This window comes from Molothrus ater, chromosome 6 (genome assembly GCF_012460135.2).
Source record: "Molothrus ater isolate BHLD 08-10-18 breed brown headed cowbird chromosome 6, BPBGC_Mater_1.1, whole genome shotgun sequence".
Taxonomy (NCBI): domain Eukaryota; kingdom Metazoa; phylum Chordata; class Aves; order Passeriformes; family Icteridae; genus Molothrus; species Molothrus ater.
The window spans coordinates 60419486-60436969 of NC_050483.2; the positions used below are offsets into that span (position 1 = coordinate 60419486).

The following is a 17484-nucleotide window of genomic DNA, read 5'->3' on the forward strand; positions in this document are numbered from 1 at the left end:
ACACACACACACACACACACAAAAAGTCCTATTTGCCAACTCAGAGCTCACCAGAACAATCTGTTTCCCTCAATTTCATTTATTTCAAGAAAAACCTGGTAATTCATCAGAAGTCAGAATTCAATTTCCCGTTTTCTTTCCCAAACAGGCAAATTAATCCCGTTTCCAGCTGCATGCCAGAGTGGAGCTGTTCCTAATTGCACTAACACACAGGGGGCTGGAAGCTTCTGTCCCTTCATCTGCCCACTTTGCCCAGTCTGTGGTCAGTCTTGGGGTCAGCAATGATGGCCTGCACAGCCACGATGGCTTCGTTGATTTTGGTCTGCAGCTCGCGGAGCTCCTCGATGTGCAGCAGGCGCAGGATCTGGGCAGCCTCGTTGATAATAGCATCTGGGGAGGGGCACAGAGAAAAACTGCAATTGTTCAGCATTTTACCCAGCAGTTTCAGCTCACAGGAGGGATTTAGGGGAGTTTCAGTGCCCTGCATGGTGTTCCTGCTGGTGGTTTCCAAGGTGGAAGCAGAGAACAATTTTCTGTGCTGCTGGAGGAAAATGGGGTGGCCTCCAAACCTTCCCCATCATCCTGCAGCCCAGGGGGCAGGGAATGAGGGAATCATAAAAAATAAAATGTTTTAATACAAAAAAAACCCCAAAAATCAAACCAAACAAAAAACATCAACCAAAAAAACCAAAATAAAAACAAGAAAAACTCAAACAAAAAAATCCCCAAAAACAAAACCAAAAAACCCACCAAAAAACCCAAAACAAAAAAAAAACCCAACAAACAAAACAAAACATAAACCCCCCACCAAAACAAAACAAAAAAACCACCAAGAAACAAAAAACAAAAAAAACTCCTATAAACACAAAATTTAATTCACAACCCCTAAAAAAACTTTAATTAATATAAAAATAAAATATACAAAGAAATAAAAAATAATAAATTTATACTTCTCTAAATAGAAATTAAAATATACATTAAATAAATAATAAAAATTTAATAACACAGAGATATAATTATTTAAAATAAGAATTTCAATATTATAATAAAAATGCATTGCATAAAATTATATAAAATAAGAATTTAAATATAATAAAATTTCTAATATAAAAATGTAATTATATAAATAAGATTTTAAATATTACAATAAAATCTAACAAATTAAAAATTCAAATATTATAAAAATATATACATATAATATCAACTTATTAACTAAAAATATCCACATTACAATAAAAATTAATAAAAATAATAAATTAAAACCACAAAAGGCTGGGAGATCCTTAATGATCATCTCATTCCAAGCTCCCACTCCAAGGTTGGTGTGAAACATTCCAAGCAGTGATTCAAGTAATGTGGAGCTCCAGGTCACCTGTCTGACTGTTCCTATCAATAACCCATCAGGTTTATCAATAACCCATCAGGTGATGCCAACCTGAGGTGCCTGGATGGGATTTTAGGCAAGAGGAGGCAGCTGCAGTGCATGGAGCAGCACAGCTGTCCTCTGCTGGTAGCAGCAGGATTTACCAACAGCAGGATGCATTAAAAGCTGTTATTTCAACAGATTCCAAACAGACTGGATTGAGGCTTTGCTGTTCCAAACCCAAAATGCTCAGGGATGCTCATAAATAACCAGCTGGGAGGGAGGAATTCTTTCCACTGCAGGGATTTTTACTGCCCACATCAGCTCTGGATTTGACAGTAATAACTCTGTCAAAGGCAAACATTCCCATTTAAAAGTCACATTAGGGGCAGTGCTCACCTCCCGTGTCAAATCCAAGAATGTGCTTTTCCAGAGCAACAGGCAGACCCTGGAAAAGGAAAAAAAAAGAAAATAACTGTTAAAAATGTCATTTAAATGTTTGGCAAATCAAATCAAGTACTGCAGCAGGTACTGGGGAGAAAATACGGGTTTTGCTCAGACAAAAATGTGTGAAAAGTTTGAAAAGTTGATTAAACAACTCCCTTTGTGTCCTGAAGCACCAAACCCAGATTATTATTACAGAAAAATCTTCCTGCTTAAGAATCCTTCAGTGGATACACAGTGCCTGCATTCAATCCTTAAAAGGCCAACAGCAGGACTGGGAGCCATCACCCAACCCTGCAGCTTCCCAGGAAAACAAAACTGGGCTTTCTTAGAAACTTCTGCCTTTCAACAGCTGCCAGCCTTTGAGCAGGGGCTGACTGCAAAGAGCTGCAGAAATTCTCTGTAATCAACTTTTGCTGAGCTCACAACATCCCCAGAAGCATCTGCTGAAGGGTTAAGTTTAGGAAAAAAGGGAAATATTCCATTTTTCTAAACATTTTAGCTATTAAAACGCTCCAAAGCAAAATTTGTGAGTGGTCATTTCTGAGCATTGCTCTGTTTCCTTTGTCCAGCTGCAGAGGAGTGGTCACACTAAATCTTTACTCAGGGAGCTTCAACATGCACTTAAAATTAGATTTAAACATTCCAAATCCCAGAATTTGCTTTTATTACCCTCAGCAAGTTTTTTTTTTTCAACATTTGCCAAAAGCCTTGCATTTTGCACAACAAAAACATCAGAGTTCAATACCATTAATTTCTGCAGGGATGGGGCTGTAAAGCTTTTAGACAGTGAAAATTTCCTTTAAAGGCTTTTATACACATGGAAAAAAAAAAAGAATCTGAGCTGATCAAAACACACATTAAACACAAACTGGTGGCTGCAACTCATCTGCAAAAAGTGGGGTTTTTCCATGGCCTTTATAGTAAAATCCATGTTCAGCTGCAATCCTAAAAATCCATCTCCACTGCTAAAATTGGTGATCAAAATGCCACTAAAGCCACTTCAGAAAGATTCCAGAAACATCAGACTTCCTACAAGGATTTTTTTTTTTAAGAACTGAGGTTTGTACTTAAGGCTCCTGCCAGCCTGGGGTGTTTCTGAGGAAAAAATGTCATTTTTTGTCTTTTTTTCCCTCTCAGTTCTTTGTGGATGAATTCCCCAAGGTTCCCCCAGTGTCACCTGGTAGCAGGAAATTCCTTACCCTCCCTTCTTCCCACACTTTTGAGTCTGATCCTTTTTAGGGAGCTGCCTTTGGAATCCCTCAGCCCATCCTAAAGAAGCTCATGATCCTTCAAACAGGATAATAATACTAAAAAAGAGGATAATAAACTAAAAAAAGAGCACCTTCACATCAGGAACTACACACACAACTTCACTTCCAGCCTCATTCCCTACAAATCTGATTTATGAATGCTGCACAAAAATGTGGCCATTTAGAAATCAGTCAAAACCTGCAGAATATATCTAATAATCTAATTTTCCTTTTTTTTTTTTTTTTTTTTTTATCCCAACCCAGCCATCCTCTCTGCTTTGGGAATATTTCCTTTTTTTCCCCTGGCACATGAAGATGTTGATGGTCCCTCCTGGCACAGATTTTCCTGCTTCTCACCACTCCCTTTTCTCCACACCCCTTGGAATGTGGCACTCCTAAGGAAAAAAAACACTCCCAGGTTATCTCCCAGACAGAGACCTGCTGAAGCTTTGAAGATCTATCAAAAATGAACAATTCCCTGGCAGGAAAAAAAAAAAAAAAGGAAATCCCATTTTGATCCCAGCTGTGCAGCTATGAAAACAACAACTAAAAGCTGCTTTTTATTAACATTACAGAACCTTAAAATGAAGGCAACAGGCTCAGCTGTTTTCCTATTTTCCTGCTCTTTGAACAGTTTTATGGATTTGCAGGTCCAAAGCTTTGATTAATAAATAAAGAAATAAATAAATCATGGATTGTTGTGAGCAGCTGCCAAAATAAAAAAGAAGGAATTTGGGTTCTTTGAGCAGATCCAGCTGTTTTTGCAGGCACACTGACACTCATACACCTGCAGGGCAGGTGAGGCTGCCTGAGCCTTTCCCAGCTCTGCCAAATGCTGGAGAGATCTGGAATGATGAGGAAATCCCAAGCTAAAAACCCACAGTCATCCCCTGGAACATCTCCCCATAGCCAGCTCATGGTTAGCAAAGAATTCTGCAAAAATCTGACTTTAAGGGCAGAAATTTCCTTCACTGCTCTTTTTTTTTCCTTGGGGAAGAGAGGAGGGAGGAGCTGGATTTCCAACATCCCATTTCTTGAACACATATGAGGTGTCCATATGAAAAAAAAAAAATCACTCTGAACAAGGAATATTTCAACTTCTTTATGGAGCCAACACTGCTAATCCCAAGGAAAAGCCAGGCCATGCATTTCTCCTCACTCCATAGGGCTGCTGCACTGAACAGTCAGGATAATCCTGTGGAAAACAACTCAGGGAAGAGTTTTTCCAGGATTTCTCACACAGGTGTGTTTGTATTGACAGGGAACAAACCCAGCCTTGTGTCCTGCTCTCCACAATCCCCCAGATCTGCTGGAACCAGCATGGCTGGGATAATGAAGCTGCCCCCATCCTCCTAAATGAAGTGGTGGGACAGAAATGGTTTTGACTGAGGGGACAGAGCTTTATCTTCATTAATTAGCATGGGGTAATGAAGCCATGGGTACAAACCTCCTTGGACTGGCTGGCTTTGGCTATGGCATCCTGTGTCAGGCGCTCCTGGACCAGAATCCGAATTGCCTGGGGAAAACATGGAAAGGGAACAGGAATTAATTCATGTCCTGAGGCATTTCTCAGTAATTCCAAGAGAAAAGGAGCCAAAATTATAACCTCAAACCCACTTTTGTGACAGTTTTTTTTTTTTAAATATTTTTCCAGCCCTTAAACCTTTCCATTTTGGCATGTAGGATCTCACCCAGGTGAGAGAACCAGAAGTGACAAGGACATTTTGATTTTATACCATTAATTCCTGCCCTTCCTGGGACAGAAGCTGCAAAATAGAAGGAATAGCCTGGAAATCTTGGGGTTTTTAGCCTGGAGAAAGGGAGGCTCAGGAGGGTGACAGGAGGGAGGAGCCAGGAGGAGGTTGGGATCTCCTGGCAGGGAACAAGAGACAGGACAAGAGGAAATGGCCTCAAGCTGTGCCAGAGGAGGTTTAGGTTGGGTATCAGGGAAAATTTCTTCCTGGGAAAGGTGGACAGGCACTGGAAAGGGTTTCACAGTGGTGGAATCCCCATCCCTGCAGGGATTTCAAAGCTCTGTGCATGTGGCACTTGGGGACACGTGGCAGTGCTGGCAATGGTGGGGCTCAATGGCTTCAAGGTCTTTTCCAACCTAAACAATTCCCTGATTCCAAATTGAGCTGATCACAGCCCCAAAGCAGCAGCAACAATCTTCTTTTCCTGAATTCTCACACCTTGAACTCTGCAGCAATGCAGCTCCTCTGGAAAGGAAATGCTGCCTGGGGATGGAAATGCTGCCTGGGGATGGAAATGCTGCCTGGGGATGGAAATGCTGCCTTGGGAAGGAAATGCTGCCTGGGGATGGAAATGCTGCCTGGGGATGGAAATGCTGCCTGGGGATGGAAATGCTGCCTTGGGATGGAAATGCTACATTGGGAAGGAAATCCTGTCTTGGGATGGAAATGCTGCCTGGGGATGGAAATGCTGAATTGGGATGGAAATGCTGAATTGGGATGGAAATGCTGAATTGGGATGGAAATTATGCCTTGGGATGGAAATGCTGCCTGGGGATGGAAATGCTGCCTGGGGATGGAAATGCTGCCTTGAGATGGAAATGCTGCATTGGGAAGGAAATGCTGAATTTGGATGGAAATGCTGCATTGGGAAGGAAATGCTGAATTGGGATGGAAATGGTGCATTGGGAAGGAAATGCTGCATTGGGAAGGAAATGCTGCATTGGGAAGGAAATCCTGCCTGGGGATGGAAATGCTGCCTTGGGATGGAAATGCTGCATTGGGAAGGAAATGCTGCATTGGGATGGAAATCCTGCCTTGGGATGGAAATGCTGCCTGAGGATGGAAATGCTGAATTGGGAAGGAAATGCTGAATTGGGAAGGAAATGCTGCCTGGGGATGGAAATGCTGAATTGGGAAGGAAATGCTGCATTGGAAAGGAAATCCTGCCTTGGGAAGGAAATCCTGTCTTAGGAAGGAAATGTTGCTTTGGGATGGAAATCCTGCCTTGGGAAGGAAATCCTTCTGCCAGCATCTTTTAGAGGTGCTGAACCTCCTCCCACATGCAGAGAAACCTGGAGCAAGGCTTCCCAGGCAGGCTTGGAAAAGACTGAGAGCAGAAAGGAATTAATTTTTGAGAGCAGAAAGGAATTAATTTTAGCCTTGGGAACAAGAGCAGCCTTGACTTTGACAATCCTGGTGCTCATCTGTTTTCCCCAGCTCCAGCACATGGGGTGAAATCTTATCAGAGCTATCAGTTACTGATACCTACAGCTCCAAATGCCTCCAAAAATAACTGCAGGAATACCATGCAGGCAGATTTCCACAGGAAAGAAGAACTGGCTCTGTCAAACACATTGCTCAGACTCTCCCTGATGAGCAGCCAAAAGTGACAGAAGCAGCTCTGTGTTTCTCCCCCAGGATTTCTCCCAGTTTTGGTCATGATTAAAGTTGAACTGATACCAGAAAGTTGTCACTTAAATACTTCTAGAAATCTGTCACTGAAGGAAGTGGCCTGGACAAAGGAATGGTTGGATGGGGAGTTTCATTCCAGCACTGAAACCAGACCTTGTGGAAGAGAATTCCAAGTGCTTTTGGCATTAGGAAATATCTAACTGTGTCCCACACATGCTTTCTGAGCAACTTGCCAGGTTTAAATGAAGAAAATGGGATCTAAATCTCTGGCCAGGTGTCTGTGCTGTGCCTGCACCCTCTGGCTCTCCCAAAAATCCACTCCTGAGTGTCCAAGCCTGGACAGGGATCAGAAATTCCCTGCAAACCTGCTTATTGTGGGGAAAATTAGAGAGTTTGACTGACACCTTCTAATATCATCATCTCAACCCCAAAAGCAGCTTTGCACTGTTCCTGGAATGTGGATTTTTCACTGCAGGAATCCACTCTTGCTGGAATTAAAAGCAAGAAAACTCAGGCTGGTTTTGCCCAAATCTGTCTGAAAAAAAGAGATGTGGAAATAAAAATATTTATGCAGAATTATACATTCTCTAAAGTTTCCTTCAAAGAAGATCTGAAGGAATTTTGGTAAGAGCTGAACTCATTCAAGCTGCAAATCCTCCCTATCACCACACCCAGAGTCTCCTCCCCCTACCTGATATCCCTTTGCACTGATTTCTGGGGGGTTTTGAGTGGTTTTTGGTGGAGGGTATGAGACCTCCATGCTCCTTAAAGACTGAAGAAAAATATTTTGGGAAGGGAAAGTAGGAAACTATACTGGAGAGAAGGGGAAAAATGGATGGAATAACTGCAGGCTGAGAATTCCTTAAAAAACCAGTTTACCATAATACTGTCCCAAGAGTTACAGACTTACACTAAATAAACCTCAATACCCACAGCTTTTGGTTTCTCCAAAATAAGTTTGGCAAATATCACAACTATTGCCATGAACAGAACTTTAAGGGTTTTTTTTTAAAGTTAAATGCTTTTATTTTTATTCCAAACCAAACAAAGTTTATTCCCATAGTATGACATGATCAAGTAGGAACTTGGGATTTTACACTCTCATCTATAATGTATTTTTTATTTTAAAAAACACAGTATGGGCTTGACCCCAAATCTATAGAGTTCCACCAGAAAGTCAGAAAATTTCTTCAAGATATAAAAAAGATGGTTTAGGAAATGAATTAGCCTATTTAGGGGCACTTAAACCCCATAATTAGTTGTCAAAACTAAATTAAACTGATTTCAGTAATGACAAGGAGTAAACAGATCATAGAATCAAAAGAAAAAGGAAATTTTTAACACTGGTTCCTCCCTTGGATGTTGTTTTAAAACATCTTTGGCATCATTAACTTTTAAATTTTCAGCTTTCTCTGATTTCTAGCACTGGAACAGAACTTTCTCCTTTGAGGATGCTCCTTAAGGAACTCAGCTAAAATTGTTTACCAGGATAATTCTCCCTGCATGAATTTCCATGAAATGTGCTCTTATCTCCTTGAAAAGACACAGAGATTTTTTTTTTTCTTTTCCCATCTTTGCCTAAAAATTCATGTTTATCAGTAACTGCACCTCAAGCTATGAACACACACCAGGCACTGGGGAAAAGAAGGAAAAAAGGAGGTGGGAAAAGTGTGAAACTCACCTTGAGCATCACCAAGTAATCATCATGTCTCTGGATCTGAAGCAGATTAGCCAAAGCCATCACTCCAGCCTTGAAATCAGGATTATTCACTGGAAAAAATTAAGGATTATTGGAAAAAAGGGTTATCATTAAAAAAAAAAAAATCTGATAATTTATTTTGGTTTCACTGATTCCAGCAGGAAGAATTGTCTCCCTGACTCCATGGCATTGGATTGCTCTTCAGGATGGACAAGGGCAATTCCTCAGCACCCTTGAAGGGTTCCAAAAACAAGGATGTGGCACCTGGGGACATCATTCAGTGCTGAATGTGGTAGTGCTGGGTTCATTGTTGGGCTCTGTGGTCTTAGAGGGCTTTTCCAACCTTAATTCCATCATTCCAAGCAGTGAGGAAACAATTTGGCTGCAGAGGAATCAGCACTGGGCTACACAAGCAGGTAAAGTGTTTGAAAATAAAGCAAATTACAGGCAGATATTCTCTTCTGAACATTATTTGTACATTTTTGTTGTTTTGTATCTTTTTATCCCTGCTGCTGGTGAGGGCAGGCTCAATCCCTGCCTTTTTGGAGATGGAGGAATGGAAGAATATTTGGAAGATTTAGGGTTGATTTTAGCAGCTCTTTCCCACCACTTCCATTTATTGTGACTGTGCTTAGCAGGGAAAAAAAAATTAAAATTATGATGACAGAACAGCTGGGGAAGAACTGAGGCAACATGAAATCCCTGACAGCATGGAAGTAACCAGCCTGCCACCATGTTGCCTTGGATATTTTTATTTTTTAAGGCATCTTGCTACTTCTCCCTCACTTACAAGAAGTAATTATGATTTACAGAGCAAAGCTGCTCATGTAAATGTTCAGATCTGCATTCCTAAAGCTTTAAATGGGGCTTTAAGCAGTCTACATCATAGGATGAACCAAGTGAGGGACAGCCAGGCCATGGAGCACATCCCCACCCAGGAGCCTGTGGCACACTCACCATCCAGGTTAATCAGTGGCTCTGCATTTTTTGCTGTGTTGTCTGCATTTTTAGCACCATCAGGGGTGGAATCCTTGTACTTATCAGCTGCAAAATGAGGAGGCAAACACAAAAATCATCAGCACTAATGGCAAAAAGAACTAACTCAAAGTTTAGCAAGGAGCTGTGGTGTTACAGCTGGATTTTTGGGGTGTTGTGGCTACCCAAGAGCCTTGTGGGATTATAAACTGAGATCTCTGAGTTTATAAACTGGGATTTTGGAGCTCCCCATTAATGATACCAAAAGCTGCTCCAAGAGCTCCCAGCTGCAGAGAGATTCCAGGAGCAGCCTCAGAGCCTGCTCCAGGCTTTTATTTAGGGCAGGATCCTCTTCATTACAGCCTCACCCCAAAAGGCTGAACAAGTGTTGGAACCCTGGGAATTGCTGAGAATTTCAGACTTTCTGTGCTGCCAGGCTCTGACCCCAAGAGAACACTGCACTGACCTGAGGCCCTGGAGAAGCTCCCAAAATGGAATGACAGAACTGGGATTGTGGGTGTGGGGTTTGGATAGAAGTGTGTGATATCACAGGGGGGAAAACTTAGAGTTCAAGGTTTTAGAATATAGTAATAGATATACAAAACAAGATGGAGGTTTCAGGGTGAGGCTGCTCCTTCTTCTCCATGGGTTTGGGTGGTTTTGTGTAATTGGATAAAAAGTCCCCATTGTGGGCATGGGTGGTTGGTTATTGGGTTAAAAGTGAAAATAATTGAGGCATCATTTCTTAATTGGACACTTAATTCTTAAGTTTATCCTTAAAAGGCCTTGGAGAGAGAGAGATGGGCTCCATTTTTAGTTTGTTAGAGAGAAGTGCTGCAGAACTCAGGGTTTGTGAGACTGTAACAGAGATAAGAACTGATAAACATCTGAGTCCCAACAAGAAATTCCATGGTGCCTTGTGAAGGCTGGCCCAGAACAGAGGCTGGATGGAGCTAAAGAATAAAATAGGGATTTATTCAAAGGATCTCCTCAATGGATCCACCTTGGGCAGCACAACCCAAAATGGCCACAAAAATGGACAACTGGTCACAGGGTCTCTCCCTTGGATCAGTTCTGCTCCATTTGCACCTTGCAGTTCATTGTCCCATTCCAGCTTTAGCCCCTGCAGTCCCACCCTGCTTGTTTTTCTCTCTCCAGCCCACGGGGTTTGTGCTCTTGGGCTGAGGTTTGGATCATTTGTCCTTGGTGCCCAGCTGGAGCAGGAATTGTTTTGTCTCCCTGCTCTGTGCACAGAGCTCAGCATCCCCTGATATGGAGCCCAGACCCACCCACTAAAGCAGCACAGAATGTGAAAAATACAAAAACTAAAACCTGAGGCATCACTGCCTTGCAATTTAATCCCAACCCTGGCAAAAAAAAGAAGCAAATACTCAGCAAAAAAGCTGCATCTCCCAGATCTGCCACTTCTAAAATCCATCAGTTCCTCTGCCTTGAGCAGGGATCAAGAACTGGGGGATGATGTTGGTCCTGATGAGTAAATAAAACATTTCCAGCTCAGGGTTTGTTTCACAGCCCACACTGGGGGTTTCCAAGCCTTTGGAGATGGAAATTTCCTGAACTCCTCCTTTTTCACACAATCCCAAGGAACAGGCAGCTCCTTTTGCCCATCATGAGGGACTGAGAATCACAGCACAGGTATTTGTATCCCATCCCTGCTCTGGGCAGAGCTCAGCCCTGCAGGAATTAAAGGAAATGGAAAAGCAGCACTTTGGCTGTTATTGTTTTTCCACCAGTAATTATTTGTATTCCCACTCTCTCCATAAGGAAATGGAACTGCTGTGACTTGGGGAGATTTAACTCCACTTTTCCATAACTTTGTCCTAGTTCCCAAGGGTTCCACATCCACTCCTTGTTAAAAAAAAAATAAATTAAAAAAGGGGTCTAAGAATAACTTCTCTGAATAAGTGTAGTGCTAAATATAATGCATTTAATACCCTTCAGAGGAAGTTCTCATCAAGGCAATCCCACAGGGAGAAAGGGGGTAAATATCTACAATGGGATGGGCTCTATCCAGAAAGAAGAGAAGAGAAGAGAAGAGAAGAGAAGAGAAGAGAAGAGAAGAGAAGAGAAGAGAAGAGAAGAGAAGAGAAGAGAAGAGAAGAGAAGAGAAGAGAAGAGAAGAGAAGAGAAGAGAAGAGAAGAACAAATGCAATTATGCTGCTCCAGTCCCATGGGAGCTGAAAAGAAATAGTTCCTCTGAGCAGGGGGTGGAAACAAGCACATGAAATTGTGGTTTATTTTTTAAAGGAGTGAAATATATTTTTGACACCGTCTGATTTTGATGAAAACTTAAAACCAGTGTGAATTTCTGCAGGGGGAGGTGCCCCCGCCTCTGGAACTTGGTGTGTGCAAGGGCACTGTGACATCACAGCACATTTGGTGACCCTGTGGGGGTGCCAACTCCCGTCCCCAAGCTGCAGAGCTGCGGGTGCCACACAGGGATGGCCTGAGCAGGATCCCAGAGGGATGCCCAGCCTGGAGGAGCTCCTGCTGCTGGCCTTTGGGTTCAGCTGTTTCTACCCCAGCAGCACCCCCCGCTCCTGCCCACCCTCCTGGGCCACCCTGGTGTGGGATGTGCCCCAGCTGGAGAAGGGCAGTGCCCCCAAGGGCATCACCATGGCAGAGGTGCTTTACTGGAGCATCCCAGCCCTGTGCCTGCTGCTCCTGCTGCTTTTCCTCAGCAGGACCTACTGGAGGAAGGTGAGGGAGCCCATGGGGACAAGGAAGGGCCTTCCCAGAGCGTGCCCAGCCCCAGCAGGCAGAGCTGGGTCCTGGCCACTGTGAAGAAAACCAGGACAGGCTTAACATTCCTGGGGATTGGAATGAGATGGGGTTTAAGGGACCTTCCTACCCACATCGTTCCATGATTCCCACACAAGCTACTCCCTGGGGCAGCCCTGAGGTGCCTCTGTCCCTGTCCCCCTGTGCCTTCCAGAGATGTGGCAGGAAGCATGGATGCTCCTGCAAGACCTCCCAGCTGCTCTCCAAGCTGAAGGAAGATCCTGACTTGCTGAAGCTCTACCTGAAGCACCTGCAGAAGTGCAGGACATCCTTTGTGGAAGTGCTCCAGGTCAGGCTGGCCTGGCAGGATATGGCCCTGCCCAGGGGGGGTTGGACTGGAAGGTCTTTACAGCTTCCTTTCAATCCAAATCTCTCTGTGATTCTCCAGAAAAACCAGCAAGAATTTACAGGAGGGCTTTGAGGAGGAGAAGACACATTTGGCTGTTTGCCAATTGATTCCCAGCTGTAGCAAGGATCCCAGGAAAGCTGGACAGTGGATGGAGCTGTCCCAAAGCACAGGGACAGCACAGCTTTGGCAATAAAGGTTGCAGGTGAAATTGTCTCCAAGGGAAATGGAACATGGAATGGATGCAAGGAACAGAGGGAGTGACCCCACACTGGGAATGCTGCAAAGTTCCTCCAAACCAAAGTTCCTCCAACCAAAGGGAAGGAATTCCTGGCTGAGATAGAATTCCCAGAGAAGCTGTGGCTGCCCCCGGATCCCTGGAAGTGCCCAAGGCCAGGCTGGATGGGGTTTGGAGCACCCTGGGGTAGTGGAAGGTGTCCCTGCCCGTGGATTCTTGAGGTTCTTTCCAACCCACACCACGTGAATTTCACCCATGATTGTGTGAAATTAATCAGAATCCCCCATTCCCCTCCAATTTTGAGGTATGAAATGGATTTCCTCCTACCATTATCTCCATACTCCAGCCTCACAGCCAAGCCAAGCAGCCAATCCACAGTTTCCTGTCGTTCCTGTATTTTGAAGGGACAGTTCACATCTTTCATGTACTGGGGAGCAAAAAAAAAAAAAAAGAGGAAAAAAAAAGATTTTGGTGGATGAATCAGTTGGGAGCACAGAACTGTTGTCACTTTCCCACAGGCCTCACAGAAAATATTAATTAACAAGAGGTGTCACTGTGAAATTCCTGCTGTGGCATCTGATCCCTGTTGGAGTGTCCCAAAGCACCCCTAGCTCAAGTCTGACACCTGATAATGGAATTTTACTTTTAATGAATGTTTTTTATTGCCAGACTGTACCAAAATGCCCTTGCTTCACTCTCTGCTCATGTCACAGGGCAAATGGAACAAGGGAAGGGGGAACAAATTGGAACAAAGCCTTCCCACCTGGAATGAAGCCACCTAAGGCTTCCCCACACCAGAGCATTCCCTGCAGCAGCAGAAGTAAATTTCCCTTTTTTAGGGATTTTGTCCAACAAGAGAGGACAAAACCAGGCTGAGCTTCTGTCCCAGACCATGAGATCCAGCCCTGGCTGCTGCCAAGGCTCCCAAAAATCAGGACATGGTGACATCTGTCATGTCCCTTTGCTGCAGGGACAGGAGTGCCACACAGCTGGGAAAAGGAATTTCTGCATTCCAGGGGCTGGAAAGCAGGAATTCCCTGAGAATGATGGAGAAGACACTGTCACCAAGCCAGGAAATTCCAGATATTCCCATTTACCTCCAGGATACTGGAATCATTCACTGAGCAAAGCAAGAGTTTCCAGGAGGGAAAAAAAAATGGGATGGATGGACACTGGGAATTACAGAGCAGGGAAATGGGAGCAAGAGGAAAAGTTCAAGAGCTTTGTGGTGGCTGCAAATGCTCAGGAGCACAGAGATCACCCAGAATCCATCTGGATGCAGAAAATCCATCTGGAACCAGAAAAATTCATCTGGGTCCAGAAAAAATCCCTCTGGAACCAGAAAAAAAATCAATCTGGAAACTGAAATGATTCGATTAGGGATTACATCTGGGTCCAGGGAAAAAATCCATCTGGGTCCAGAAAAAATTCACCTGGAACCAGAAAAATCCATCTGGATTCAGAAAAAAAGTCCATGTAGGTCCAGAAAAATCTATCTGGAATGGCAGGAGGTGCAGGGATGAGATTCTCCCACATGCTGGAAAGGCCTGCAGGAGCCCCATCCACCTCCTTTTGGGACAGAAGGAGCATTAATGCAGAAAAAAAATTAAAAATTGTTTATTTGCAGTCAGTCCTCTTTCTGCTTCAAGAGCTGAATCAAATCAGGAAAAAAAAAAAAAAAAAAGAAAAAAAACCAGTTTGGGATGGACACTCCACCTATTAAACAAACAATGCTGAGGGAAAACTATGCACAAAATTCCCCCATTGTCATAAACTCCCCCAGTCTGGCTTCAATAACACATTTAAATTCCTAGAAATGTAACAGGACAAATATTCAGAGTTATTTATTTGTGTTCCACAGCCACAGCAGCTGTGAAATATCATTTATATCATTTACAGCAATGTCTGGAGCAAGGAAATACCTTCTCAAAGGATTTGGGCCAGTCCTCACTGTGGATGTTCCTCAGATTCCCTCGGTCCTCGATCTTGTAGTGTCTGATTTTCTGGTCCTCCAGCCAGACAATGAAATTCCTGAACTCTGTTTCATCTGTGGGGAGGAGCAAACAGAGCAGGAATTCAAAAATATCCCAAGTTTTCATCTGATTCCTACAAATCTTGATGGCTCTGAGCACTTTTCCCATTAAAAACCCCACATACATATAGAAACATATAGAAAACACACTAAATAAGTATTTAGTGGGTGATAAATATATATTTAGTGGGTATATATTTAGTTAATATATATTTACTAGTTAGTATATATTTATATATTTATAATATATATTTACTTATGTATTTAGTTAGTATATATTTTAGTCAGCATATATTTATATATTTAAAATATATATTAATTTGTATATTTAGTTAGTATATATTTATTTTAGTTAGCATACATGCATATATTTACAATATATTTTTTTATATATTTAGTTAGTATCTATATATTTTAGTTAGCAGGTATTTATATATCTATAATATATATTTCTTTATATATTCAGTTGGTATATATTTATTTTAGTCAGCATATATTTATATACTTATACTATATATTAATCTATACATTTAGCAGGTATATATTTATTTTAGTTAGTATATATTTACATATCTATAATATATATTTCTTTATATATTTAGTTGGTATATATTTATTTAGTCAGTATATATTTATATATTTAGAATATATATTTATTTATATATTTAGTTAGTATATATTTATTTTTGTTAGTATATATTATATATGTTAGTATATATTATATATTTATTTATGTATTTCGTTAGTACATATTTATATATTTACATAATAAATTGTTATTTATAAATTATATGAATATATAAATAATATATAAATATATATTATATATTCTATATTTATATATAATATACAAAAGTATATAATTTATGTAAACTATTACTTATATGTTTATTTATTTGTATTTTTAGTTGGTATATATTTATTTTAGTATATATTTATACATCTATAATATATATTTATAATTTAGTTAGTGTATGTTTATTTCAGTTAGTATATATTTATATATTTCCTTATATATATTTAAATACATATTATATATTTATTTTAGTTAGCATGTATTTATAAATATATATTAGTGGGTTATAAATATATATATAAAACCCCATTGTATATAATATATATAAAACCCCACTAAAATTGTGCATTCTCTGACAAAAAATCAACCCTGAGTGTTTTTCATTTTCCAGCTGACTGACCTCATTAAAGGCATCAGCCAACAGATTCTTTTTATTGGGAATACAATTATAACTTATGGAGCACAGAGAGAAAGGTGAAAAAACAACAGAGAATTTGAGTTTCTAACTCTGTTTTCAGCACACACACGACACCTGCAGCGCTAACCCCCAGCTCCTCTCAGAAAATATAAATACAGCATAAATATTGAGGCTGCACATTTTTTCATCCACTGTTGATTCCTCTTGACCCCAAATCCCCATTTTTGGGGGCTGGAACTCCACAACTCCCAGGCTGTGTGCGCACAGGGATGTCCAGGCTGGGTGACACAGGAGGTGACAGCTCTGGGGTGTCACTGCTGCCCCAAAGCCCAGCTGGCCCGTGCTGGCTCTGGATGAGCTTTAGCCATGGAATGGTTGGGGGGGAAGGGACCTTTTCCATCTCACCTCATCCCATCCCATCCATCCCATGGATCCCGTCCCATCCCAATTCCACCCCATAGATCCCATCCCACGGATTCCGTCCCATACCATCCCATAGATTCCATCCCATCCCATGGATCCCATCCCAATCCCATCCCACCTCGTGGATCCCATCCCAATTCTGTCCCATCCCATCCCATCCCATCCCATGGATCCCATCCCAATCCCAACCCATGAATCCCATGGATCCCATCCCATGGATCCCATCTCATGGATCCCATCCCAACCTAATCCCAACCCCATAGATCCCATCAATCCCATCCCATCCCATGGATCCCCTGCCAATCCCATTCCATGGATTCCATGGATCCCATTCCAATCCCATCCTATGGATACCATCACATCCAATCCTAATCCCAATCCCAATCCCAATCCCATCCCATCCCAATCCCCGCCCAGCCTCCCCTGGTCCCCCCGCAGCTCCCTCACCCCTGCAGTTGAAGCCGGCGGGGTTGTGGTAGTCGAGCGCCGAGAGCTTGCGGCGGAACATGGTCCCGGTGCCGCTCCCGGAGCCGGCTCCGATTCCGACCCGGATCCCGATCCCGGTGCCGGCGCCGCCTCCCCCGTTCAGGCCGCGCCGACAGTACAGCACGGACCGGAAGGAGGGGAACGCCCGCCCCCTTCGCGGCATTCCGCTCTCTCATTGGCCAGTGCGCTGAGCGGCGGCCAACTCAACTAATCAGAGAGCGGAACGGGCTGCCGGGAGGGGAAGTAGTCGCTCTGCCTTGGGTATGGACGCGGCCGCGGAGGGGGCGGGGCCTGTGTAGTGGGCGGGGTCCGTGTCGAGGGGCGGGATCAGTATAAATGGGCGGGGTCAGCGTGAGGGGCGGGATCCGCGTGGGGCGGGGTCTACGTACTGGGCGTGGCCTGTGTGAAGGGGCGGGGCTTTGGCTCGGTGTCCGCCCCGTGGGAAACTGGGGCGTGCGCTGCGCTGTATTGGGAGCTGTGCTGGGGACGCTGGGAGCGCTGAGCTGTTCTGGGAGCGCTGGGAGCTGTACTGGGGGGTACTGGGAGTGCTGGGAGCTGTACTGGGAGAGCTGGGAGCTGTATGGTGGAGGTACTGAGGGCAGTGAGATGCACTGGGACCACTGGGAGTTGTACTGGGAGTACTGAGAGCACTGGGAGCTATACTGGGGAGTACTGGGAGCGCTGGGAGCTGTGCTGGGAGGTCTGGCAGCTATACTGGAAGCTGTACTGGGAGGTCTGAGAGCTGTACTGGGAGTACTGGGAATACTGAGCTGTACTGTATGCACTGGGAGCTGTACTGGGAGTATTGGGAGCGCTTTACTGG

The 17484-nt window shown here is 43.2% G+C and overlaps 1 protein-coding gene across 1 annotated transcript; it reads right to left on the minus strand.

Moving 5' to 3' along the window:
- Positions 1 to 59: 59 nt before the first annotated feature.
- On the minus strand, positions 60 to 16786 carry RTRAF (RNA transcription, translation and transport factor). Its single transcript, XM_036383912.2, has 8 exons — positions 16623 to 16786; positions 14429 to 14553; positions 12834 to 12933; positions 9103 to 9189; positions 8128 to 8216; positions 4508 to 4576; positions 1763 to 1811; positions 60 to 390 (listed from the first exon to the last, which is right to left on the minus strand). The coding sequence occupies exons 1-8, from the start codon at positions 16681 to 16683 to the stop codon at positions 236 to 238; spliced, it is 735 nt and encodes a 244-aa protein (XP_036239805.1). The 5' UTR covers positions 16684 to 16786; the 3' UTR covers positions 60 to 235.
- Between the last annotated feature and the right edge of the window lie 698 nt (positions 16787 to 17484).

What these genes read in the sequence shown, in the direction of transcription:
- RTRAF (XM_036383912.2), bottom strand. Translation starts at nt 16,683, where the DNA reads ATGTTCCGCCGCAAGCTCTCGGCGCTCGACTACCACAACCCCGCCGGC. An exon ending in GGCCCAAATCCTTTGAGAAG is followed by an intron (nt 12,934 to 14,428) that starts GTATTTCCTTGC and finishes TTTGCTCCCCAG; the next exon opens with TACATGAAAGATGTGAACTG. An exon ending in GCCACTGATTAACCTGGATG is followed by an intron (nt 8,217 to 9,102) that starts GTGAGTGTGCCA and finishes AATTTTTTCCAG; the next exon opens with TGAATAATCCTGATTTCAAG.